The 27,185-nt window shown below is 44.6% G+C and overlaps 2 protein-coding genes across 2 annotated transcripts in view; both read left to right on the top strand.

The window, feature by feature from the left end:
- VAX2 (ventral anterior homeobox 2) overlaps positions 1 to 23,641 on the top strand; it is a 29,052-nt gene extending 5,411 nt beyond the window's left edge. Inside the window, exons 2-3 of the mRNA XM_021000996.2 lie at positions 16,844 to 17,031; positions 22,996 to 23,641. Coding sequence (XP_020856655.2) covers positions 16,844 to 17,031; positions 22,996 to 23,493 — 686 coding nt within the window. The 3' untranslated portion in view covers positions 23,494 to 23,641. The remainder of the gene's footprint in view (positions 1 to 16,843; positions 17,032 to 22,995) is intronic.
- Positions 23,642 to 23,727: 86 nt separating this feature from the next.
- Positions 23,728 to 27,185, top strand: part of ATP6V1B1 (ATPase H+ transporting V1 subunit B1) — a 41,493-nt gene continuing 38,035 nt past the window's right edge. The window contains exon 1 of the mRNA XM_021001055.2: positions 23,728 to 26,267. Within this exon, the coding sequence (XP_020856714.1) occupies positions 26,150 to 26,267 (118 nt within the window). The 5' untranslated portion in view covers positions 23,728 to 26,149. The remainder of the gene's footprint in view (positions 26,268 to 27,185) is intronic.

Here is a 27,185-nt window from a genome sequence, read left to right as displayed (position 1 = left end):
GCTCAGGGGTATTCTACCAGGCTGGAAGCCTTCATCTGAGTAGGGGCCTAGTGATGGGCTGTGTGTGTGTTATCAGGGCATCAAGCTGGCTAAACTCAAGAGTAGAAAGAGCAAGGTAGATTACCCAGGAGGATCACCTGATGTATGAAAGGATGCCTCACATGGATTAAATCAGGGATCTTTGAAAAAAGATGTCTACATGTCTGCCAAGGTACTTAGAAGGATTTCTGCATCCATAGAATGCTCTCTCCAAAGAATCTCTCATCCAAAGGATGAGGTGGGTTGTAATCCATATACTTCTTTACCTAAAAAAAAATTAAATATCTACTATATGGAAGGTCATCCATTCTATTCAGATCCCTCTTTAAAAATCCTCCATAGAGGGTTCATCCTTCTTTAAGAATATAGCTAGAATTTCCTCAGGTTGGGGATCTCTCCCTGGGAGAACTCCTTCTATCAACCCATGGGCAGGATAATAAATCTAGAGCTAGAATAAGCAACTAAAACATGTATTAAACTCCTACTATGGGCCAGGCAGTGTGCTAAGTACTGGAGCTACAAATACCAAAAAAAGGAGGGGGATGAAAACAGTTCATCTCAAGAATCTTATATTCCTGGGGAGAAGGGAAATACAACATAATCTTACAAATAAATACAAACCATAAACAAAGTAAATACGAGGCAATTAATTGGTGGGAAAGGTACCAGTAACTGGGAGGAGGGGGTCAGGGAAATATCAGGAAAGACTCTGTGAAGAAAGTGATGCTAAAGTTGGATTTTGAAGGAAATTTGTGGTTCTAAGAGTCAGAGCTGAGGACTGAGCACTTTCTAGATACAGGAAATGTGTCTGTGTATGTGTGTGTGTGTGTGTGTGTGTGTGTGAGAGAGAGAGAGAGAGAGAGAGAGAGAGAGAGAGAGAGAGAGAGATGGCTGGAAGATAGGATCCCTATGGGAGGAACACCAATCCTCAGTTTGAGGATGTAGCTGGAAGTGATATGTAATAAACCAGGAGGTAGGCTACAATCAGATCATAAAGGGCTCTAAATCCTGGAAGAGTTTGTACTTTACCCTAGAAGTGATAGGATGACACTGTAGCTTTTTTTTCTTGTCTTTTAAATGGATTCCCTTTGTTTTTTTACATCACATTAATTTCCATGTAAATATATCTCCCGGAGCCTTCCTGTAACCATCAAAGGAACCCTCCCATTGGAGTTTATTGAGCAGGGGAATGCCATGGTCAGACCAGTGCATTAGGAAAATCATTTTTGGCAGCTGTGTGGAGGATGGGTCAAAGTGGGGAGAGGCTGGAAGCAGAGATTGATTAGGAGGCTATTGCAGTAATCCAGACCAGAAGTACTTCAGGCCTGAGTGCTGACCTGAGTTAGGGGACGTAAGGGGATGGAAAGGAGAAATATCAGAATGATAAAATTAACAAGACTTGGCAAGTGGTTAGATGAGTGGGAAGAGGGAGAAGGAAGAGTAGAGCTTGACTTGTAAGTTGGGAGCTTGGGTGGGTGATTGGAAAGATGATGGTGCCTTAGACAGAAATGGGAAAATTAAGAAAAGTAGGTTTTGGCAGTCACACAGTAATTAAATATCATGGGGCTTAGGCTGAGGGGTGTGTGTGTGTGTGTGTGTGTATGATGGACTACTCTGGCAGTCTGATGAAGCCTATGGACCCCTTCTTAGAATATGGTTTTTAAATGCATAAAATAAAGTATATAGGATTATAATGGAAACTAATTCATTGAAATAAAAATGTAATTTTTTTTCCCCAGTCAAGTTCACAGATCCCCTGAAATCTATTCACAGGCTTTAAGTTACATACAGTGGCTTTTCTTCTCAGATTGCCTTCCTTCAGTTCTGTATATATCATGTCATGTCCTTCATTAGAATGTATGTATGATCTTTGAAATCAGAGACTGCTTCCGTCCCTTTTATATCCCCAGCATTCTGCACCACACCTGGCCCTTTATATATGCTTGATTGGCCGGCAATATATTTAGTAATACATGCATAGAACATGGTCTTACCTTAATAAGAATTTTATCCTTATATTTTTTAAAATAATTTTTTGTTATTCTGCATTTGACAAACACTAATCTCACTTATCCACCTTTGCCCCAAGTGCCTTGAATGTAAAAAAAATTCTTTGGTGTCAAATAAGCATATTCAAATAAAACAAATTTACACAATGACAAATCCTTCTGTGTGTGTGTGTGTGTGTGTGTGTGTGTGTGTGTGTACCTCATGGCCATCATCTGTGTCACTAGGTGGGTGGTGTGCCTCATCATTGCTTCTGAGTCCTTAGTTATTGAACTGATCACAAACTCTAGGGTCAAGGGGCTTTCAAAATTGTTTTTCTTTGCAACATTGTAGTCACCATATACATTGTTCTACTGGTTCTGTTTACTTCACTGTGCATCTGTTTATACATAACCATTCATAAATCTTCACATTTCTCTTAAACCATTCTTTTCTTCATTTCTTATGGCACAATAATATTCCATTATATTCCTATATTCTAGTTTGTACAGTCATTCTGAAATTGATGAGCCCTGCCTTAGTTTCCAGTTTTTTGCTACAATGAAAAGTGCTGCTATAAATATATTTGTGCATACGAGTCCTTTCTCTTTATCTTCTCTCTCTCTTTGGGGCCTATGTCTAGTAGTGGTATTGATGATATGGTCAAAAGGTATGAACGGTTTAGTGACTTCTTGGGTAGACTTCCAAATTGCTTTCTAGACTAGCTGGACCACTGCCCTCTCAAAGGCTCTCCAATATATTGCTCCTCTTTATCGTCATCTTTGATAATATGATAGTAGCTACTACATGGAACCTCAGAGTTGTTTTAAATTGCATTTTCCTTATTAGTAGTGATTGGTTGCTAACATTCTATTGCATGATTATATTCTAGAAATTTGAGTGTAGCTTGGATAGAAATCCACTGCACCTTGTGCTAAAAGCAATTCCTCGGAATGGAGACAGACAGATCCATTACAGGCTGTCTAAGTATATTCTTATTATTTCATATCCTTGGACAATGGGGAAGTGGGGCTTCTGTGGAGAGGGTAAGTTCTGCACTGGGCTCAGCAGAACAAAAGGCAGTGTTGGGGGTGAAAGGAAGTTAGGTTCTCTGTACTTGCCCTTCTCAGGGTTTTTTCTTTCATGGCTTATACCTAAGTATTGCAATTTGGAAGGCGAGATATGATTGTTTTTTAAAACAACCCAAACTTTCTGGGAGAACCCTGGATTAGTCAGCATCCTAGACCTTCCAAAGGCATGCACACTCCCATAATTGACCAATTCCCAATAGAGAGTCTTAGACGTGATTTAGCTTAGGAACTATTCTGCATGTATCTTTGGATTCTTCAGAGCCTTTGCAACACTGGTATAGCAGCACTCTGGTACTATTCCCCTGAGTACCTCATTCTCTAAAGTTACACTGGAGTCTTTTAATCTAGCCCCCAGCTCTCCCTTTAACATCAGGCCTGTCTCAGGGAAAGCCCCATTCCCTGGCAAGCCTCCAGATCCTCTGTGGCACACCAAGCTTGATGGACAGGAGAAGGAGCTGCATGGGTCATCCCACTCGGGATTCTCCAAAGCCTAGATGGTGGACAAATGGGTCTGAGACCATTCATTTTCCCAAGAAACTAGCACCTAAGGACATTTTAAGGCAATAAGTCTGCTTCCTGAGGAGAGTGTACCCCCAGAAACTCACCCAAATAGTCTGCCCCTTCTTCCTTTCACTTCTTACCACACACACACACACACACACACACACACACACACACACACACACACGCAGCCCCTGAGAATAAAGTTGACTCTTGTAGAGAAGAGGCAAGATGAGACTGAGGCCCAAGAAGGAAGAAAGCTGAGATTGGGATGATCATTTTCGGTCTTCTCCCAGCAACACTTCAAATAGGGCAAACAGGCTACAGAAACAGCAAGCTCAGATCAAAAAAGAGGACACCATTTCGCTGCATGTCTCCCCTCCCCCAACAAAAGGGTGGCACACAGAGAGAGAACACACACAAGCACATCACCCATATCTCACCTTCACCCACATGGCATCCAGTTACACGAATTCACATACCACACCTACAAATCACAGATCTCACAGATTCATATCAAACATGCACATCACACACCCTCCTGCCCTTTTTCCAGGGAAAGGGTGGGGCAGGAAGGAAGATTTGTTTATTTTTAAATGACCCTAAATCCGCAGCCAATCCTTGGTTGTCTGCCTTCCCCCAAGCTGCCTGGAGATTGGATTGGTTTTTTTTAAAGGAAAAATAGGTAATTTACTAGAGAGTTTCAGAGGTGGGGAGAGGAAGCCTCAGAGAAAGTCCTGCTGCCAAGTGAGGAGTGAGGACTTTGAGGGGTTATTGACGAGAATAATGATCAGAGACTTTTCTGTGGCACAAAAAGATGGCGCTCAAATCTGGCTCTATTTCTCAGTCTCTACAGCTTCATAGCAGAGTAGCACCTCTAAAAGTTAGTAGAGTAGCCCCTCTTACCTGTGCTCCTGCCCCCTCAATAGTTCTCCCGTCCCCCAGCTCTGGCATCTGGAGACAATAGGTATGAATTTGATCATTGGATTCCCCTAACTGCGGTGGGAGGGGAAAAATTAGAGCAGGGAGTTAATTTTTAGGAGGAGGAGGATGGTGGTGGTGGTGGTAGTGGTAGTGGTGGTGGTGATGATGATGACGATGATGATGATGATGATGATGATGATGATGATGATGATGATGATGATGATGATGATAGTAATAATCCCAGCAGTCTTCCAGGAGGTAGCTGTGAAAAAAAGTGGCCTCCCAGCCATTTAGACCGAACTTTTTGGTTGCTGAAACACAGCGCCACTGGGGCTTAGCGTTGGGCTACTGGAAGACCAAACAAGCAGAACCTCTATTTGGGTAGAGATAGGGGCCCCATCATGTCACACACACCCTCATGAAATCGTCACAGTCCCAAACTCATACAAATGCTCGCAGTGTTCCCTCACATATGCAATCAAATGCATATTCCCAGGCAGACGCATATGCGTACACCTACCCACAGAACATAATCTCCTACATAAACACAAACACATACAAACACCAGCAGAAACACATTTGAACATGCATAGCCTCCTCATACAACATACTCATTCAAATACACCCCCTTACTCAAACACACAATGTCAGACAAAGCTACAAATACACATGCACTCACCTACAAAATATCCGCTTACAACCTAAACACACGTACACAAAAGCAGGCAGACAAATAGCACACGTATTCAAATTCATACAAAATGCACATGAGATGCCCCCACATAAAAACGATTCATTTGCACATGCTTCTACCACACACAAAGGAATTTCCCTCACCTCCACCCCAAATAAATGCCGGCACGATTTGTGGATTGCTTCGCAGAGGGCGGGGTATTTGTTTGTTTGTTTTGCCTTGTGTCTGTAGCAGCTGCTGGGCAGCCGCAGGATATCGGGTCATATTTGTTGACGTCAAAGCGTCTCTAAGAACACAAGCCTACAACTACCGACCTTCAGCCGGTCTCGGCCCTGGCTTTTTTCTCCTCATTCTTTGTTTCAGTCTTTTTATCTGTCTCTTTCTCTATGGCTGTGAATGTGCGTATGTGTGTGCGTGCGTGCGTGTGTGGATGGGTGGATGTGTGTACGCCCTATTTTTTTTTTACCAGAATTCCTACTCTGCGTCCTCCCCCCTATCCCTTCCCAGCCTCTACTCTAAAGCGTCCCTAAGGACAGTGTGTCCCGCTCGCTGGTTCAGAGATGTCGTCTGTTCTCTGCTTTCCTCTCTCCATAGGTGCACCCACCCAGAGCCCCCTCTGCAGCCCCGCCAAAGGTGGCCACATCCCTCTGTTTTTATCTCCAGTGACAATCCGACGTCTGCTCGGGCTGTGTCTCCTGTCCCGCAGTCTCTTGCTTTCCAGACAGATACACAAATATACACAAACATACTTCTCCTGGCGCGTCGCACAAGCACACGCTAGCATGACACATGTTAAGCACTCACCTGCACAACACATGCCAAGCCCCACACAAATAGCGCAGGCATGTATGTTTGCCTCATCCTAATCTATGGATCACAAGAACACGCGCCATGCACACCCATACCACATACATCATATATACACACACGATTCACGCGTGCAAGCACACAAGTATCTCAAGCACCCACGCACACATACACCCCATCTCACCACCGCGGGCATAAGCATGTGTCGGCCTGCATCACCCATGCCTTATGGCTGTGTACTATATCGGATAACAAGCATCCGGGTAGTCTGTAACAGCCCCGGGGGATGTGCGGCCGCGGAGGCCTGGGCTCGTGGCCCAGCTCGGCCCAGCTGGGCGCCCCTGGGCTGGAGGCCAGGGCTGACTCGGTCAGGCTAGGCCTGCTCCCCCGCTCTCCTCCTCCGCCTCCACCGAGCTCCGGCGGCTGGCTGGGAGGGGTGGCGCGGGAAGGGCGGATAATGCCAGGCTCACGCGCGGAATAATGACACGCTGTCTCCCGAGCAGGAAACATGTTTACTGAGCCTCTTGACAGGTATGGAAACGGCGGAGCCCGCTGCGGCGGCGGGAGGGGGAGTCTGGCTGGCACAGCCGGCTACCGTGCCAGTCCGAAGGACCTGGGTCCAGGGAGCGGCCCGCACACGGGGCTGGGGTTCGAGGGGGACAGCGATGGGCTCCCCCGCTGTCCTCCTGAGCTCGGGAGGGTTCCATAACCACTACCCGACCCGCCTGCCCACAAAGACCACCCACCCGTGCGGCCTTTACCACGTGCCCACACGTCACGGGGCTGTCGTTGCCTGCCTCTCCTGGCCAAGTCTCTAGAAGCCACTGACGAGAAGAGGGAGCTCTTGGAGGTCTCTTTTAAATGCCTCGAGTACCCAGGGTCTAGGGACGGTGTTTGAGCATCACCCCACTCCGTAGGGAGTCAGACTACACCTAAATCCGTTTCCTGAAGCTAGCGTTTATTTCTAAGTAGAGTGACCCTGGGTAACTTTCCGAGCCTCAGATGCCTCACTTGTAAAGTGGTGATTATAAAGGGAGTCGGATAGGCTGAAATAACACTTGGTAAACTTCCCAGGTCTCTCTGTAGCCCGAAAAACGTACAGAACCCTATCACAAGGCTCCCTGTTCTCATCCCCGTGGACCGGCCCTGCCGCTGTAGGGCTGGCAAGCCCTCCCCCCACGTCCTTCAAACAATTTTCCAGAGAATTCTGCCCCCATCCCAAGACCTGAAAACCTTCCTTTATTTTGTTTTAAACATTGCCCGGCACCTGCTGCCCACTCCAGGACTGCTGTCCTCTTCTCCCTGACTCCGAAGTCAAATATGTCTTCGATGATACTTTCTCATAGGCGTCATAGTCTCCCGAGTGCTACTTCCGCACAGTGAGTCTCTGAATTGCCCTTTGAGCTCCCACAAAATGGGATTCGTCAGGCATCGTGTTGGATTGTGATTCACAAGTGTGTGGCATCAAGGAAAGAACCTTCTGTCAAAGATGTTGGGCAACCATTATCATATAATTTGTACCTCCAGATAAGCTGGGCATGTATGTGTCCTATGTGGAATATATACACAATGCAGTAATAATAATACACATATAATAATATAATGAGCTACGGTACACCTGCTATATATTCTATATAGTTACATATTCTATATCATATATTCCCATACACTTTTGTATATGTGAGCTGTGCATGTATGTATTTATTGTGTCACTTAGAGAGAATAAATTATTTTAGCCGTGTGACCTTGGGCAAATGACTTCCTTTCCTTGGGCCTTAGTTTCCTCATTTGTAAAGTCAAAGGAGTTGGACCAGAAGACTCTTCCAGCTCTAGAACTACAATATCATTTTTAGAAATGGTGAAGCTAAAGACATGTATGTCTCCTGTGTCTGAATGGGAGACCTCCCCAGCTGCGGCAGTAGAAGGTTAAATGCTTTCCAGGCCATATCACCAGTACCAGGATTTGAATCTAAGTCTCTCTTACTGGGGTAGTGTCGAAGTGAAAAGAGCATAGGGCCTGGAGTTAGGAAGACCTGAGTTTGAATGTGGCCTCAACCACTCACTAGCTGTGTGACCCTGGACAAATCACTGACCCCTGTTTGCTTCAGTTTTCTCATCTGTAAAACAAGCTGGAGAAGGAAATGACAAACCACGCCACTATCTTTGCCAAGAAAACCCCAAAGGGGGTGCAGAAGAGACAGATGCAACCAAACAATAACAACTCTCTTGCTGATTCTGAGGCTAGCTCTGTCTGTTGAGTCACAATTCCTTCTTCCCAGCAGACCTCTTCCTCTCCCTTGTTGTCTATGGTAGAGGTAAGCCTGGGTTGTGGGTGGCTGCACCATGGAGTCCAATCCCTGACAGGAAAGCTGGAGAGGCTTAGGAGGGGAGGGCATGTTGGGCTGTGCATCTGTTGTCTCAGAGCCATCCAACTAAAGGTGGAGAGATTCTGCCCAGGTTGAGTGCAAGCTAGTGGCTTTTTTTTTTTTTGGTGGTGGTGGTGGGGAGTATCACTGCTGCTCTGGAAGGCAAAAGTATACTGGGCTGATGTTTATACTGTGCCAGGGCAAGGAGGACCTATGAGGACAAAAGCTGAGATCCTTCTTGAGGAGTTGAAAATATGTAATAATTGATGACTCAATTAACAATCAACCAACAAGCATTGATTAAGACCCTGCTGTAGGTCTAGAACTATGCTAGACTCTGGAGCATACAAAGATTGACCCACCTTTCATGGAGTTTGTATGTAGTTGGAGCTCTTATCCAAGTAGATGCTTGCTCCCACTGACGTGGGTAATCCCCTTAATGAAGCGGAAGGCAGCCAGTTCTTGGCCTCATCTGGTTCGATTATTAATCCATAAATCCTCCACCTTTGAGGTGGATCCATGGCGGATGCATTTGAGTGAGTTGTGGACCTAAATCCTGCTTGGTTCTATCACCTCTAGAGTCAAATTCAATCACTCTCCTAGGTTTGGCATTTAGAGATGGACTTAGCCCATCTCCTATCTCCATGCTTTGTATAGGCTGTCCCCATGCCTGACATGTACTCACTCCTCTTAGCATCTCTAGCTTCCTTCAAAACTCAGCTCAAGAGCCATCCTCTACACTAGGCTTCTCCTGACCCAAATTGCTACAGACCCCACCCTAATTACTTTATGTTTTGTACTTAATTAACTTTTATTTTAAAAATTTTAGACGCTATAGTTTGGTGCATATAGTTTCAGCATGCATCTGGAGGGGTACAGCAGTCTTCTGGACTCATATTTAATTAAATGTGTTGACAGTTCTTAACAGTATAACAAGTATGTTCCATTAGGATGAGGATACTTTCTGGGTTTTTTTTTGTCTTTGTTTTCCCTAGGAGGAAGTAGAAGCTTCATAAACGCTTATTGTTTGATTGATATTAGTATGTCGAAATAGAAAGTTATGGATTCGGATCTGTGAATATGGAAAAGGCTATAAATATCTTATTATAATGATAACAGCTAGTATTTCTATAGCTGAAGCACTTTACAAACATTACCTCAATTTAACCTCAAAACAACACTGAGAATTGGTACTATTATCAACCTCATTTTACAGATGAGAAAAGTGGGGCAGACAAAAGTGAAGAAATTTGCCCAGGGTCCTACAGCTAGTAAATGGCTAAGGCTATATTTGAATTCAGATCTGCTTAACTTCAGGGCCAGCACTCTATCCACTTTGTATGTAGCCACCTTGTATAATAGAGGGGGATCTGTTGATATCACTTTATAAATATACTTCTGCCTCCAGGATCTGAGTCTATCAGTGCAGGAATTCTTTCCATGGGGACCCTAAACTCCTTTCAGACTTTATTAAATAGTTTTTGAGAGTGACTCCGGCCAAAAACAAAAAATTGATCATCCATTGACCAATGACTCTGGCAACCAGAAAGTCCTTATTGGCAGCTTTGAAGCAGGACCTGCCACCACTGGGCCTTCTCTGGAATCTCCTTCAAGAGACCAGGGAGCCCTGAGTCAGTCCCAGTTCTCAAGGAGGACTTGAGTAAAGGAAAGAGTGACATGGGGATCGAGCAGAAGAGAGAACTGTGCCCCAGAGTTTGGGGACCTGGGAGAAAAGACCCAACTATAACTTACTAAAGGGATAGGGATCAGACCTGTGATTCATTAGTATAAGGAACTTCTAAGTGAAGAAATTTCCCTTACCAAAACATGTTGGTACCTTTCCTGAAACTTACTGAAAGGTTAAGGGACTTTTCTAGGATCACACAGACAGTATATGTCAGAGGTGGGACCTGAACCCAGGTCTTCCTGGCTCTGAGGTCAGTTCTCTTTCTACCTCCTCAAACTGCCTTTCCTAACTATATAGGAAATTGGACTCCTTTAATATTATAGTTGTTTTATGCGTAGATCAGACCAGCCCCACTTCCCATTAGTGAGATTGCAAGCTCCAAGAGGGAAAGGACTCTGAGAGATATAGATATAGATACACATACATATACATATGTGTATGAACATATGTATATACACATATGTAACATGTACACATGTGTGTGCATATGTGTCTATATGCATACGTATGTGTATGTGTAGATGTAGATGTAGATGTAGATGTAGATGTAGATGTAGACGCAGATGTAGACGCAGACGCAGATGCAGACGTAGACGCAGACGCAGACGTAGAAGTAGACGTAGACGTAGATGTAGACGTAGACGTAGATGTAGATGTATGTATATATAAAATCATCACACTTCAGGATAGGGAGCAGTGCTTAAACATAGCAGGCCTCCTCCCAACCCCCACCCCTTTTGCAATGGGAGTGGAGAAGAGTCTGAACCTGTGATTTCGAATATGTGGGGATCTGGCTGGCCACTGCCTGGGGACACTGAGAACCTCAGTGATTCTCTCGGGCTTTCAATCAGTCTGTGTGAGAGGCAGGATTGGAACCTGAGTCTGAATCTGAACCTGGGCCTCCCAACTGCTCTTTCCATTACGCTTCATTTCCTCTCAGTCACTGTTAATTATCATTATTATGTTATTTTCTATCAATTTATTACCAAAAAATAGAAAATCCACCGATATGCCACGTATCAGAGAAAGAGGACTTAACCAAAAGGGTATCAGCTCGCAGCCCTCCTCTTAGAAAAAAGCAGGCAAAAGTCATTCTATTTGGCAGCAAAATACAAAACAGGAGTTGGGGTTCAGAAGGGCCCTGAGCTCCAAACCCAGAACCTTAGTTCTTGACTTGGCATAAAAACAAGCATAATTGGATATGAGTAGCAATCTGAATAGAGGTCCAAATTGCTCTTATTGGAAGACACAGTGTTTCATTGGCAAAGAAAACAATAAACAAATAAACAAACAAATAAATAAATGAATGAATGAATGAATAAGTGAATAAATAAGTAAATAGATAGATTAGATAGATAGATAGATAGATAGATAGATAGATAGATAGATAGATAGACAGATAGATAAATGAATGAATGAATGATAAATAAGTAAATGCTACTTTTGGAATTCTAAGCACTGTCTCCCATTCAGAGATGAGCGAGAGAGAGAGAGAGAGAGAGAGAGAGAGAGAGAGAGAGAGAGAGAGAGAGAGAGAGAGAGAGAGAGAGATGGGTAGGTAGGTTAGGTAGGGAGGGATAGACACAGACCCCAAATGAAGTCCTCCTTTTTTAATAGAGCTATAGAAAAAAGGTGCAATAGAGGACCAGCCTTGGGTTTTGGAGGGCCTGGGTTCCGGTCCGGCTTCCGACATGCCGTGCAGCCCTGTTCTAGTCACTTAAACTCTCGGTTCCTCCAGGACAGAGAACGTTCTCTCGCATTGGGCCAGACATTTTCTTCCCCGGGAGCTCGAGAGCTTTTCTCGAGGTGTCTTCATCGATCTTTATTCTTTTCTTGAACTGTAGTGCCCAATTGGAGTGGCGTGGGTAGGCGATACCAGGGTTCACTCTTGCAGAGAAAATAGTTCCAAGAGCAGATTACGAGGTGTCAAATGGGGAGAGAGAAGCAAGAAACAAAAGTCTCATAATTTCAGCGGCTCCAGGCAGAAGCGGGAGTCTTTGGAGGCTGAGTGCGAAGTCCCTCACCCCGAAACCACTACCTCACCAAGGCTCAGACCCCAGGGTTTTGCGAGTGGATCTCCTTTCTTCTCTGCGCCCCCAGCAAAAAGTTCCCTGAGCTGTCAGAGAATCCCTCATCTTCCTTTGTCCAAGTTTGCCACTTCACCGGGTCAGACCAGGCTTCTCGCTTTGTCTTACCCCTCCGCCCTCGATAGATATCCTTTCTCCCTCCCCCACCTACTAGGGGCAGGCAGGAGGCATTCCGAGAGGCCCGAAAATTCAGGCTGAAATCGCCTGGGATGGTCGGTTTGGGGGAAGGAAGTGACGCCCTGACTTTCGGCCGCTTTGGTAGGTGGTAATCCTCCCAGCAAATCACGTCTTGGGAGAAAAAGATGTGATCGGGTTAAGGGAAAGTCTGCGCTTGCTAGAGTTCTCACTACCGCAAAGGCGCTAGGCAAGCCCCGAGAGGGAGCGAGGGCTCTCGGGCCCTTTTCTTCTAGCGGATTAAAATTTGGGGAGAGGGACTCGCCACCCCCTGCTGGAAAAAAAACAAATCCACTTGCAGTTCTTTGCAGCAGATCTAGACCCCAGCCTCGGTGGGATGTCCGCGGAAATGTGATTTCAAACATTTATTAAGCATTACGACGTGCTTGGTACTGTGCCAAGCTGGGAATACAAAGAACGGCAAAAAGACGGTCCCTGCCCTCAGGGAGCTCACATTCTACTGAGGGAGACGACATGCAAACAACTAAGTTCGTGCCAGATACAGACTTTGTGAGTGGGAGCTAATCTCTGAGGCGAGGCCCTGAACTAAGGAGTCAAAGGATTCTACCAGTGTGTGATATTGGAAAAGTCGCCAAACCTCTATAGACCTCAGTTTCCTTATCTGTAAAATAAGGGGATTAGATCAGAAGACCTCTCAGGTCCCTTCTAGATCTATAGGAGAGGTATGGAGCATAATGGACATAGGACCAACCAATCTTTGAGTCAGAAAGGGTCATCAACAAGCTATGGAGTCTTGTGGGAAGACACCTGATCTAGAACTCAGATCCATGTTCTAGCTCTGTCTGTGCCACTAAGATTAATTAAACACCCATACATTTAGAGCTAGAAGGAACCTTGGAGGTCACCTAGCCCAATGACCAATGTTTCCTCAGTTCTCCCCCTTCAAAGGGAGGGCGGTGGATTAGATTTAGTTTTTAAAGGTGTTATTGATGCCTTTTTTTATTTTTTACATGACTCCTCAATGACACCTAAGTTTCAAAGTGAAAAGGGTACTGGGCCTGGAGTCAGGAAGGCCTTGAGTTCAAATCCAGCAGCAAACTCTTACTAGCTGTTGACCCTGGGCAAGTCACTTAAACTCTTTTTGCCTCAGTTTCCTTAACCGTAAAGTGGGGATCATAACAGCACCTAGTTCACAATGCTTAGCACAGTGCCTGGCATATAATAGGTACTTAACAAATGTTTATTGATTGACAGGTTATTGTCAAGATCAAATAAAATAATATTTGTAAAACAGCACAGTGCACGACATGGTAGGCACTACATAAATGCTCATTCCCTTGTTGCTTATTCCCCCAATGACTTCCCAAATCACCACCTCAGTGGAGATAACAAGTAACAAAGAGATATAGTTAAGCAAAATACTCCCAGCACCCACCAAGACATGCTTCATTCAACACCTTTGGAATCTCTGATAAGAGGAGGAGGAAGCATGCTTCCTCCTTCCTCATCTGAAATCAGAACTGGTCACTGTGCTGGTGTCTTTTAATGTTTTCCTTGACATTATTATGGTCATTGTGTAAATCATTCCTCTAATTCCTTTTATGTTGCAACATGTCTTGCGTATGTATCCTCCCTAGTTTCTCTAAATGGCTCATACTCATCATTTCTAGTGATAGTAATTTTCTATTACATTCATATACCACAATTTGCTCAATTATTCCCCAATCACTGGGCACCCATTTGGTATCCAGTTCTTTGCTATTATAAAAGCCACTACAAATATTTTTGTATAGGATATCTTTGTTTTATTTTAATTTAATTTACTTATAAATTATAATAATTAATTTAACTTAACTTTTAATTTAAATATTTTTCAGTTAATTGTCTCTCCCTCCTACCTTCCCCCCAAACACATATACACATCCATTGGGAGAAAAGAAAAATAGAATGTTTGTAACCCATATGCATAGTCAAGTAAAACATTCAATTATGTCACAAAATGTTCATTCTGCATTGACTCCATTTACCTCTCTGTCAAGAAGTATATTGTATGCTTCATCATCACTCCTATAGGGGAATTTTCTAATTAGATGATTTCTCAAGCTTTTCCAGCTGTGACATTTTAAGGAATCTTTTTAAAATTTGAATTTGGTCATCTAATGAATTAGTTCTTTTTCCTGGTTTTCAGTAATCTGAAGATTCAATAAACATGCTTTCTATTTCATCATCCAAGTAATTTGTAAACATATTAAACAGGATTGGGCTGAGAATAGAGTCTGGAGCATGTATCTTGAGACTATTCCCCTCCTTGCTATATCATTCCCCTCCTCCATTTAATGATTGACAAATGATTCGGTAATGAACACTCTTTAGGCATAGGGTAGCTCTCCTCCCTCTTAGACTGTAATGCTCATGAGGGGAGAAAGTGTATGATTTTTCATCTCTGAATTCCCAGAGGCTAGCAGTGTTGTGTATGGTTGAGAGCTCATAATATCTATTGAATCTAACTGAATTGAGAGGCATGGTGGCATATTAAGTAGTATGGGCTCTAAGAGAGGATCTGGATTCACATTCTTACTATGAGACTTACTATCAAGGGCAGCTAGGAGGCGCAGTGGATAGAGTACCGGCCCTGGAGTCAGGAGGACCTGAGTTCAAATCCAGCCTCAGACACTTGACACTAGCTATGTGACCCTGGGCAAGTCACTTAACCCCATTGCCTAGCTAAAGAGAGAGATTGGGGCATGGGGGAGGGGAGAGAGAGAGAGAGAGAGAGAGAGAGAGAGAGAGAGAGAGAGAGAGAGAGAGAGACTTACTATGTGACCTTGAACTTAACATCGCTGGTTCTCAATGTCTTCATCTGTAAAATAAGGCCTGAAATTTCTTCCAGCTTTATATCCATGATATTATGAATTGAATTGAATTGAATTGGAGTGGTCAATTAACCTACTGTGAATCCACTTAATCCATTCTATCATCAAGCCTGATCAAATCCATTTTGCCCAAAAGAACATTGGAAGGGAGACTCTGGGTGGTGTCTTGGAAAGAACATTGTCCTTGGGGTTAGAACACCTGGGTTTGTGTGCTATGTTTATTCCTTCTAAGATGTATGGCCTTTGTCGAGTAACTTAAGTTCTCCAAGCCTCAATTTCTTCATCTGTAAAATGGAGACAATACATAATCATAAGATTCTAAGAAAGAAGGGACTTTAATGGTACTTGCATGACTTCTCAGAGTGTTGGCTAGAAAGTGCTTTGGAAAATTGAAATGTTCTTGTGAGTTTATGATTGTTAAATGCCTTGCTGAAATACAGATGCACTAAGTTTGCCAGCTAAGAAACCCCATTAAAAATGCAGCACAGATTTAAAGCAGGAAGGGAGCTTAGAGGCCTTCTAGCACAACCCTATCGTTTCACAGATGAGGAAACTGAGGCCCACAGAGGTTAAGTGACTTGCCCAAAATCATCTAGGTAGTTAAGTGTCCCATCAGGATTCAAACCTAGGTCTTCAGACTCTACAATCCGTGGTTTTTCCCGCTGTAGCATACTTCCTGCCAAATAAATTGTTATTCTGGAATGGCTTGGGGTTTTTCTTGCTTGTTTTGTCTTCATACTGCTGCAGCTGCTGCTTAGCAGAATCGAGCTGCTGACTCTTATCCCTGGTTGCCTTCTGCCTTCTGATCCAACCCCACAAAGCGGGCAAGAGATGCCATTACCTAGCGCTAGGGGATATTTGCTGGGTAATCCATGTCCCTTCTGGTTAGAATGGGGTAGGCAGCTTCTCACCTATATCACTCACCTCACCCCCTAATAATATTATGGAGACAGAACCAGTCATCGTATGGAAATCTAGACTCAGGCAGGAATTTCAAGCTCACCCAATCAGAGGGTGATAACCAGGATGGAGTGAAGAGAGCTTTGTCCCAAGGTATCAGTTTTAAGCTGTATACAATTTAAAAGGCACTCCCCTGGAATGGGAACAGCAGTGCTTGGCCCCTACTTTGCAGCAGCCTCGACTGTCTGCCCCAACCCCTCAAGCGGGGGTACACCGTGGTACTTGAGCAGGAGCTCAAATTCTGCTTCATCAAGTGGACCCTCCTGCTCACCGGGGGCTGCTCCTCAGCAGCCTCGGCTCACCAGACCTCCTTTGTAGAGCTAGACGGCACTTTGAAGCCATTTAGTGCAACACTTTAGAGTCTAGAAAGCTAATCCAGAATCCAAATGACTTGTACAAGGTCACACAGGTAACGAGAGGCGTCTCTCACAAAGTGGTCATTCATCCTCTGTTAGCTGGCACACTCTTTGAGAGCTCTTCTTCCACATGTTTGGCCCAGATGAGAAACGTGTTGGGAATTCTTCCCAGGTGCCTTCCTGAGAGCTTCTGTCTCCTCTGTCATTTTAACTCCCAGGGCAAGCTCCCTTCCACCCTGGTCCTAGACCTCCTACCTCAGGTTCCTATCCATGAATCAGATGGTCTCCAAACATGCCTGTCAACTAATGAGCTTGCCCTCCTTCTTACTTCCTGCAGATGCCAAGGGTACCATCCGGGAAATTGTCCTCCCCAAGGGTCTCGACCTGGATCGACCAAAGAGGACTAGGACATCCTTCACAGCTGAGCAGCTGTACCGTTTGGAAATGGAGTTCCAGAGGTGTCAGTATGTTGTGGGGAGAGAAAGGACTGAGCTGGCTCGCCAACTGAACCTCTCAGAAACCCAGGTAAGAGTCTCCAAGGAGTACTCTTCTCCATCCTCCCTTGCTCCCATAGCCTGATATTCTGATTATTGTTCTGCCTGATTCTTCTGGAAGCCCATAGTCTGATGAGAAACCCTGGATGTCTAAATCAACAAGAATGCTTTGGACAACATCCCAACAAGTAATCACCCTTGCTTTGTTTGAAACCATCCAATAACAGGAAACCCACTCCCTTGGAGGCAGCCCATTGGGCTTTTGGACAATTTGGATTGTTAGGAAGTTTTCCCTTACAGTGAACCGAAATCTCCCTCTCCATCACTTCTATCCATTGCTCCTTGTTCTGACCTCTGGGGTCAAGCAGAATAAACCAAATCCCCTCTCCACATGACTTCCACAATTCCTTCACCCAGTGCTCCATCTTCTACATGTTCTCCAGCTTATCCATATTATTCCCCCCCCCAAAAAAAAAATGGTCCCCAGAGCCAAATACAAGGTTCCAGGTATGGTTTCCCTGAATGATGAAGTTTCATTCTTTATCTTCAAAGAGGCCCCTGTTGGGAAGAGAACCCTAGATCTCAGAGCCATAACTAGGATTGGATGTTCAGAACTTTGACTCAGGATGCCAAAAGATAGAATGTTTCAGATTTAAAAGGCACTAAGAGAGCTCTAGAAGGGGAGTGCATTCAGACACCTACCTGGCTCTTAATTCAATGCACTTCTATTTTATCACATTGCCTTCTCCAGAGGACAAATCACAAGAAGTCAACATTATAGATTCAGTAAAAGGAAAAGGAAAAGGAAAGGAAGAAAAAGAGAGGAAAGGAAGAGAGCAGGAAGGGAAATCAGAAAGGGGAAAGAGAGAGGCAAAGAGGAGGCACAAACAGGAAGGCAAGAGGAAGAGAGAGGAAGGGGGTGATTCAGTCTAATTAGCAAGCTGTTTTCCTCCTTCAGAATGGCTGTCACTGATCAGGCTTGAGAAGTGACAGTTTGTTTTCCCTGATTACTCCTATAGAGCTTAAAATAAGCCAGGCAGAAGCACCTGGGCTCACGAGTCTCCACTGTTCTCCATCTGGCTGGCCCAGCCTTAACAGCCAAGAAACCAGCCCCAACCTATGGGTACTAAAGGATGACAGAGGTGGGAGGGCAGAGTTGTAAGCCTCAGTTGTCTCATATGTAAAATGTGGGGATTACTCTGATAAGCTCCCTTCCAGTTCTAAATATCTGATTCCTTTCACTTGTTACTGCTCAGGCTCCCTCATTTTCAACTCTTATCCTAGTTAGGGTCCAAAATTCCTTTTCATTCCTATCATATCCCTGGGTCCAAATCCTGGGTCCCTTTAAGTCATCCTGGGACTCCACTTAGCAAAACTGATATGGCACTGAGTACAGCTGAGATGAAGTTCATTTTTTCCGTCTTTCACAATGCCTCTGGTTGCCATCCAAATTAATTCCTGTAGAAGGTTGCAATGGAACTGGAGAGCATTGTTCAATTCATCGGTAGTCCAAATTATTGTACTCCCTGTATATGTCATTATTATGACCTGTGCTTGCATCACCATCATCACCATTAGAACTCACACTTGTACATCATCTTAAGATTTATAAATAATAACTCACTTTAAGGAATACAAAATGCTTCCCTCACAACAGCCCCAGGAGGCAGCTATAGAGAAAAATGGATGAGGAGTCAAGAAGACCTGAATTCAAATCCAGTCTTAGACATTTACTAGTGACCCTGAGCAAGTCACAATCTTCCTAAATGTCAGTTTTCTCAACTGTAACAGCACACTCCTCTCGGGGTTGTTTTGAGAATTAAAAAAATTGTAAACTGCTTTGCAAAGCAAAGAGCCCTACATAAATGCTGGGAATTATTAATTAACATCATTCTCATTTTACACATAAAGAAGCTGAGAGGAAGAGAAATGAAAGCCCTGGTGTTGTGAGGACTCTAATTCTGGCTTCTGACCCAAGGGTTCATTCTTAAAAAAAAAAAAATTATTTTTTAAAAATTCTGAACTTAACAAATATCAACAAACATGAGCATTTCTGTTATGCAAAGAAGAACACAAAAAAAGGGGATTACATGTAAGTCCTCAAATCTCTATTAGATTCACTCGGGTTTTTTTTTTAAGTATATATTAAATTTAACACTAAAGTATCAACCCTGCTCTCTGTATTTGTGCTCCATTCTGAACTCTCTTCTGCTCATGTCTGTGTATTTTTAATATTTTATTGAAGCTCTTTTCTTTTTTTCTTCCTATTTTTTTACATCAATACCACTATTCATCTCTCCCACCTCCAACATCTTTTCTTTCCCCACTAAATGTAAAAGCCTTGCTTAGTAACAAATAAATAGTTGAGCAAAAAATTTTCACATTGGCCAAGTCTCAAAAGGTATGTCTCTTTTAGCCCCTATAATCCACCATTCTTCTGTGAAGAGGGAGCTGCTCTGGAGTCATGGTGGGTCAAAGTCTTTTGTCTTTACGGTGTTGACACTGTTTTAGTTGGTTCTGCTTACTTCAACCTTCATCAGTTAATATAAGTCTCCCAGATTTCTCTGAAATCATTTTCTTTGTCATTTTTTTAAATAGTGCAGTAATATTCCATTGAGCAGCTAGGTAGCACAGTGGATAGAGTGCTTAGCCTGATGTCAGGAAGATCTGAGTTCAAATCTAGTCTCAGATACTTACTAGCTGTGTGGCCCTGGGCAAGTTACTTAACCCTATTGGACTTGGTTTCCTCATCTGTAAAATGAGCTGGAGAAGGAAATGGCAAATCACTCCAGTATCTTTGCCAAGAAAACCCCAAATGGGGTCATGAGGAGTCAGACCCGACTGAAACAACTGAACAAAACCAACAAAAATATTTCATTGCATTTAGATTCCATAATTTGTTCAGCTTTCCCCCACTTAATAGATATCCCCTTTGTTTCCAGTTCCTTGCTACAATAAAAGGGACTGTTATAAATATTGGGGTCTTTGTCTAGCAGTTCTTTGATCTTTTCGGGGTATATGCTTAGGACTGGTATCACTGGGTCAAAGTATGCAGTTTAGATGAGCTGGTTGTAATTACAAATTGCTTTTCAGAATGGCTAGACCATTCCCAGCTTCACCATCAGTGTACTCTTAGGTCTTCATTACTTTTAGGAAAGCTATGGCTAAAGAAGCCTGGGATTGCCCACAAGAAGGCCACCACTTCAAGCTCCAACTTGGTGCCTGTCTTCCCACCGCCCCTCCAACAATAAGCCTTGCCCTTTTTTGTCATGTTCTCCAATCTGGTAGGTTTGAGAAAGTTGTTCTCATTTGAATTTCTCTACCTAAAAAGCTTTCAAAGGCTTCCCATTGACTTTAGGCTGAAATGCAAAATCCTTAGCCTTTCCATTCGTGACTTTCACATGCCTTTCATATTCTTTCTCTTCAGACACTCTCTCTGTGATAGTCAAATTGACCTATTGGCTCTCTACAGCAGACATTATACCTCCCACCTGCAGTCTTTGCACTGGTGATCCCCCACAACAGGAATGCACTACCTCCTCATCTCCTAGCTTCCTTTAAGACGTAGTTAAGGTGTTTCCACCTATAGAGGGCCTTTCCAGACACCCTTCCCCATCCCTAGTTATGAATATGATTTCCCTTTTGAAATAACTGTGGATTATTTAGTGTATATTTTGTCTAGAGTCATCTAGGTGACACAATGGATAGAGACACCTGAAGTCCCAAAGACCTGAGGTCAAATCAGGCCTCAGATACTTACTCAATGGGTTGACCCTAGGCAAGTCATTCAACCTCTGTCTCCCTTAGTTTCTTCATCTATAAAATGGGGCTGATAACAGCACCCACCTCCCAAGGTTGTTGTGAGGTTCCAATGAGATAATATTTGTAAAGCACTTGCTTTGCAGATCTTAAAGTATTATTACTATTATTTTCTGTGGAAAATGTTCTCAAAATATAACCTAGTTCCCAAAGTTTTGTCTTTGTATATACCTTGCACCCTGTCTGTGACCCTAATAAGGTAAACTTTAACAATTGTAAAGTCTTGGGACAGCTAGGTGGCGCCATCATGCATAAAGCATCCCACCTATAGGCAGGAAAACGCATCTTCTTGAGTTCAAATCTCATGTCAGAAACCCTGGGAAAGTCACTTCACCCTGTTTGCCTCAGTTTCCTCATCTGTAAGATGAGAAGGAAATGACAAACCACTCCAGTATCTCTGCCAAGAGAACCCCAAATAGAATGACAAAGAGTCAGACTCAGCTGAAACAACTGAACCACAATGCAATTATGTGCCAGGCACTGTGCTAAATGAAGGTTGAACGTAACCAAAAACATCATACCAATTATGACTCTTCAGACATGGAGGGTATGCCTTGGGTAGTAGGGTGTTCCCCTTCACTGAAAGTTTGGAGTAAAGGTTGGATGACCGTATGTTGATTATGATGTAAAGGGGATCTTTGTTCATGCGTGAGTTAAAACTAGATGCCTAGAAAGGTAGTGACCTGAAATCAAAGGACGTAGGTTCAAATCCTGCCTCTTTTCCTTAATACCTGTATGACCCTGGCTGGGTAAGTCACTTCACTTCTCTGAGACTCAGTTTCCTCTTCTGTAACATGAGGGGGTTGAACTACATGGTCTCCAAGGTATCTTCTGGCCCTATGATAAAAAGGATCATACAACATGACTACTTCATTTCCTTCCACCTCTCAGATTCTGTGGTCCTGAGCACCTCTCATGTGCCTAGCCCTCCGCTAGGCTATGCTATAAGGGAGAAAAGGAGATGAGGAAAGACCAGGCTTTTGCCCTTAGGAAGTTTGAACGATAATGATTGGGAGCAATGATGATGGTAATAGGGGTGATTAAATGATAGTAGAAATGATGGTGATGATAATTGCGATGAAGATAACGTGTAGCATTTTCAGGATGTAACTTGGATCTGGATTGCCTTATAAACTCCTCATCCCAGAACAGGAGCTACAGACACTATACCTACATCCAGAGTCCTCAATGCCAAATGCTTTTCTAGAGAATGGTCAGCAGAGGGAGCCTCTAGTAACCATGGTGTCCTGTTCTGGAAGTCTTTCAGACTGGAAAGCAGAAGGCCAGAACATCACAATTCTCTGTTTTTTCAGAAGGAAGCCCAGAGAGGGGTGGGATGGGAGCCACATTCCTGTTGGAACCACAGATCTGGAAAGAAGCTTAGAGACCATGAATTCCAGCACCCTCCTTTTCCAGATGAGGAAACTGAGCCCCAGGGAAGTTGTGTGACTTGTCCCGGGCCACACAAGGTAGCAAGAGGCTGAGCCAAACTTTGAGTTCTTATCACCTGACTCCCAAACCAATGTGATTTCTAGGGCACTATGTTGACATTAAGGTTAGGACAGGTTTAGGATGAGACCTCTGGGAGACCACTATCTCTATGATGTCAGATGGGTCCTTTCCCTTCTGCAGGCCTTTTTTTTTTCCTCATTCATTAATGGTAGGGCTGGACTAGATGACCTTTAAGGTCTTTCCCAGCTCTAGATTCTATGACTTTTTGAATCTCTGTTCCCATGAACATAAGCGATTCAAAGCAGCTCAGTAGTTCTGATGGCTACCTACCCTTAGGCATTGGGATTCTCCATTGAAGAAATTTTTAAGGATGAAGATGGACTGGCAGAGGGAAGTAGGGGGACAAAAGTTAGGGAGACCTCTGGATGCTCTACCCCAAAAAGGTCATTGGTTGCCTGTTTAATAGAATCTGTCTCTCTTCTCTCTCCCTTCTTTTCCTAATCCCTCCTTCTTGCTCTCATCACCACCTTCTCTCCTTTTTGCCATCTAATATTTCCCCATCTTCTCACTGGCTTGGCCAAAACCATTGCTTCTCGTCACCGCCCTCGTTTCTGTTTTCATGTCTCCCACTCTCTCTCCCTCTCATTTGTCTTCTCTGTATTTCTTGCTGTTCCTGACTCCCGACTTCTCTCTTCCCCTCTACTCTTCCTTCCACCTCACCAAGGTCAAGGTCTGGTTCCAGAACCGCCGGACAAAGCAGAAGAAGGACCAGAGCCGGGACTCAGAGAAGAACTCATCAACTTCCACCTCTGAGGCGTTTGCCACATCCAACATCTTGCGACTGTTGGAGCAGGGACGTCTTCTCTCAGTCCCCAGGGCCTCTAGCCTCCTGGCCCTGACTTCCATACCACCAGGCCTGACCACCAGCAACGGGACCACCACCCTGGGGCTCCCCCGGAACTCCTCTTCAAACCTCATGGGGAACAGCCCGACTGAGAGCCCCCCCAAGGCAGGAGCCCCTTTTAGCCTAATTGGGCCCCAAATGGCCTCAGCCTCAACTTCTCCTCGGCTGCCACCCCCACCACCTCCACTTTGTTTCACCACAACCTCACTCCTGGACTTGCCCAGTGGGTATGAATTGGGCACTTCGGCCTTTGAGCCATACAGTCGACTGGAAAGGAAAAACAGTGGCCCTAGTAGCAAGAAGGCCAACACAACTTAACCACCTCCTACCCCACACTGACACTCCCTCCCCATCACACCTCCATTTGTCCCTCCACCCCATTACCCCAGCCAGGGAGTAAGGAGAGAAAGACTTTCCCACTCTCCATTAATCTCTCTCTCCCAGCTGAAAAAACTCATCAAGCAAATGTCTGGGCGGTTTGTGTGTATGTGTGTGTGTGTATGTGTGTGCGCTCACTCCAGTGAGTGTGCAAGTATGTGTCTCTCACACAAATAAAAGGAAAGGCACAAGAATGAAGGAGATAAAATAACTGCCCTGCCCTTCCCACCAGACTTCTAATCCTCAAGCCTTCCTTCCTTCCTCATTCTCCTCATCCTCTCCAGGCCCTTTTAGTAGGAGCTGAACTGAGAGCAAAGAGTTCTGAGAAGAGTGAGAGGGTTAATGGTTGGAAGTAGAGCCAGAGTGCTGGTTTTCCTATATGTGCTGGAAGGTGGCTTCTGTGTGTTCAGGGCCCCTCTTAACATGTAGATGCCACAGCTGGCCTCCCCTGCAGAGGATGTGGTTGCTTACACAAGGTGATATGAGGGAAGGTTCCTCCCTTCCAAAAATATCTCCCCCACCCAGGTGCCACAGTGCCTGAAATTCCATCATTAACACACAATCCCCTTGAGTTCATCACTACTCTTTCTCTGTTAAAATGATAACTACCTAGGGAGGTAGGGTGGGGAGGAATGCATTCAGTCCCTAAGTTAATGTGGGTGGTAAGGGTGATAAGATGGAAGAAATAGGCTCAGAAAGGGGAGGATGGGGGGAGTGAGGACAAAATTTGCTAACTTGGAAGTTTTGCCAATACATTCCATATTTAGGGAAATGGACCCATAGTGGGGCCACCTTTCCTGAACCTACCTTTCAACTGGCACAAGGCAGGATCCTACAGAAACAGGCAATAAGAGATTCCTTACTTTTATGCCTCCACTTTTATGCTCCAGGAGAGCAGGCCTGGAAAAGTGTTCCAGGGGTGATGATATGGTGATAAGTGGGGTGTGGGAAATGGCGGGGAGTGTGGAGAGGGAGATTGCTTTGCAATGTTGTACATTACATGGAAGGATCTAAGAACCAATAAGAAAAATGCAGATGGCATAACCAAAAATAAATGGCTGAGGTTAGTGCATGGTAGACAACGAGTCTCGAATCCTAGGAGATGAGTCTCAACCTCAGGGAAAGGGTAAGATAATCATTGTCATCATTCTCTGCCTTTCATAGTATACCTTCAGTAAAAAAGAATGTGGGTCTACTCTCCTAAGAGGGGAATCACAGAATCCCTAGGGTCAAAATATTGTGTCCTCACTCACCACCATCCCTATCATCACTTCTATCATGACATCACCTTCACTGACACTCTCTCTTCACCACCCTTCATTATCATCACCATTTCCATCATCAATAACACAGTATCCACACTAACATTATGAAGTGTGATCCCCATCACAGTCATCACCACCATTATTACCATCAGCAACACCATCACCATTATCACTATAAATATGTTATCATTAGCATCACCATCATTACCATTATCACTACCATCATTACCATAACTATACCACCAACATTATCACTACAAATACACAATCACCACCACCACCACCATCATGATCACTATAAATATATCAGTACCATCATCATCATAACTATTGTCACTTTCATCATAACTACCTTCATCCCCATTAATGTTCTTATCATCATCAAAAACACTGTCTCACCCTCGTCATTATCAATATCCTCACCATCCAAATATCACTATGCCCAACAACTATCCATGTCAAAATCACTGTCACCAATGCCATGGCCCATCCTGATCACAATCATAGTTATCACAATCCTCATCACTTCTATCATCATCATCATTGTAAATTGCTAGTGTCACTGCCCCCACAACCACACTTCTTTGTATGGCATAGGGAAAGTTAGGAAGAATGAGAAGACAGAACCCTTCAGCTCTGAGAAGGAGATATAGTACCACACACACACATACACCTTAGAGGTCCCAGCCCCCGGGGGGCCTAAAAATCTAGTAGAGAGACAAATGGCACCTTAACACAACTAAAGAAGGAGATGGCTTCAGCCCCAGGGTATAAAGCCTTCTCTATCAGTGGCAATGACCCCATTTCCTCAGAACTCATCCTTGTCTCCCTAAAGGAACTCCTGGGAACAACCTCCAAACAGTCCCCCTCCCTACATCTCCCTTTTCCCTTTATCTAGCTACCTTTATCCTGGATTTAGATCCTGGCTTTGTCAACATCTTGTGTGATTTTAGGAAAATCACCTAATGTGTCTGGGCTTCAGTTTCCTCATCTGTTAAATAAGGGGATTTGACCGGGTGACTTTTAAGGTGCCTTCCAGGGATACATCTCTGATTCTGAGATCCTATCCAAAGGGGTAGCCCTTAAGGAAGGGGTAGGATCTAAGTAGAGGGGAGGAGATAGGAGATTCCTCTGGGGCAGAGAGAACAGCTGCCTTCTGAAAGCCTAGCATTTCCCATTTACTGTCAACAAGTGTGGAAAAGAGGAGGAGGAAGGGGCTGAGCTAGGCAGGCAGGAGGCAGCCCTCTCCAGCTCCAGCCCAGACTCTTAGTTTAACTGCTGACTGCCCTGGCTTCATCCATCTCCACTGCTGAGAGTAGACCAGCCGGGAAATGGCAACTGAGGTAGAGTCTAGGCCAAGTGACATCCTGGGCACCTTCGGAGCAGAAGCTGCAGCTGGGGAACACATCCAGGCAGTCACACGAAACTACATCACCCATCCCCGAATCAGTGAGTTATTCCCCCATGGCACGAGAGGGCTCTCCAGGGAGGGGTGGATAGGTTCCCTGCTACACAGCATCCCACTTCCCTGGACCCTTTCAGGTGAGGGGGAAACCATTGGATGGCCAGGATGCCTCAGTCTTTTGGGGGTGGAGGGCTGGGGAGAGGAAATGTCCCTCATGCTGCCTGTGATCCTCCTGTATGTTGGGCCTGTTCCTATGTCTGTCTTCATAGCATGGAGTAAAAAAGTACTTTACAGACCTGATAGTGGGATGGGAATTGGGGGGGGGGGGTGAGAGACTGGCAGAGTTAGGGGGTCGTGAGGCACCTTTGCTCAAAGCCTTATATTACAGGGCAGTAGGAAGTGGAATTGGGGAGGAGGAGTATCTCCAAGTTGTCAACTCTCTCCCTCTCCCTCTTCAATCTGGCTGCCATCAACTCTGACTCTGGGTTTCCCTCGTTCCTCTCTCCCCCTAAACTAGCAAGGATCCTACAACAAAGAGGGCTATTCTGTGTCTTCTCTGCTGTCCCCACCCTCAACCATACCGACACCCACAGTTCCGACAAGCTCCTATGGAAACTATGGACAGGTTCTGGGCTCCCCACAAACACGTCAGGTGGAGGACAGCCCTGCAAACCATGTATGGATGCCAAAGTGTGTGGAGTGTGCTAATGTGGGTGCCAGCTGTGCCCATTGTGGAGGGTGCTTGGAGGGGGCAGACATGCAAGCAACACTGTATGTCTATTTATGGGTGTTCCCAGCTCCAGAGATTTCAGGGCAACCACGATCCTAAGGTCTCCCCCTTCGAGTCACCCTTTTCCCTCTTGGCCCATATCCATCTCCCTCCCTCAGTCTTACACACATACACGCACACACACACACACACACACACACCCCCTACTTCCCCTCACCTTTACCAAGGTCAC

This window comes from Phascolarctos cinereus, unplaced genomic scaffold, assembly GCF_003287225.1.
Source record: "Phascolarctos cinereus isolate Bilbo 61053 unplaced genomic scaffold, phaCin_HiC Scaffold_2;HRSCAF=192, whole genome shotgun sequence".
NCBI classification, from domain to species: domain Eukaryota; kingdom Metazoa; phylum Chordata; class Mammalia; order Diprotodontia; family Phascolarctidae; genus Phascolarctos; species Phascolarctos cinereus.
This window is presented reverse-complemented; position numbering and strand designations above follow the sequence as displayed.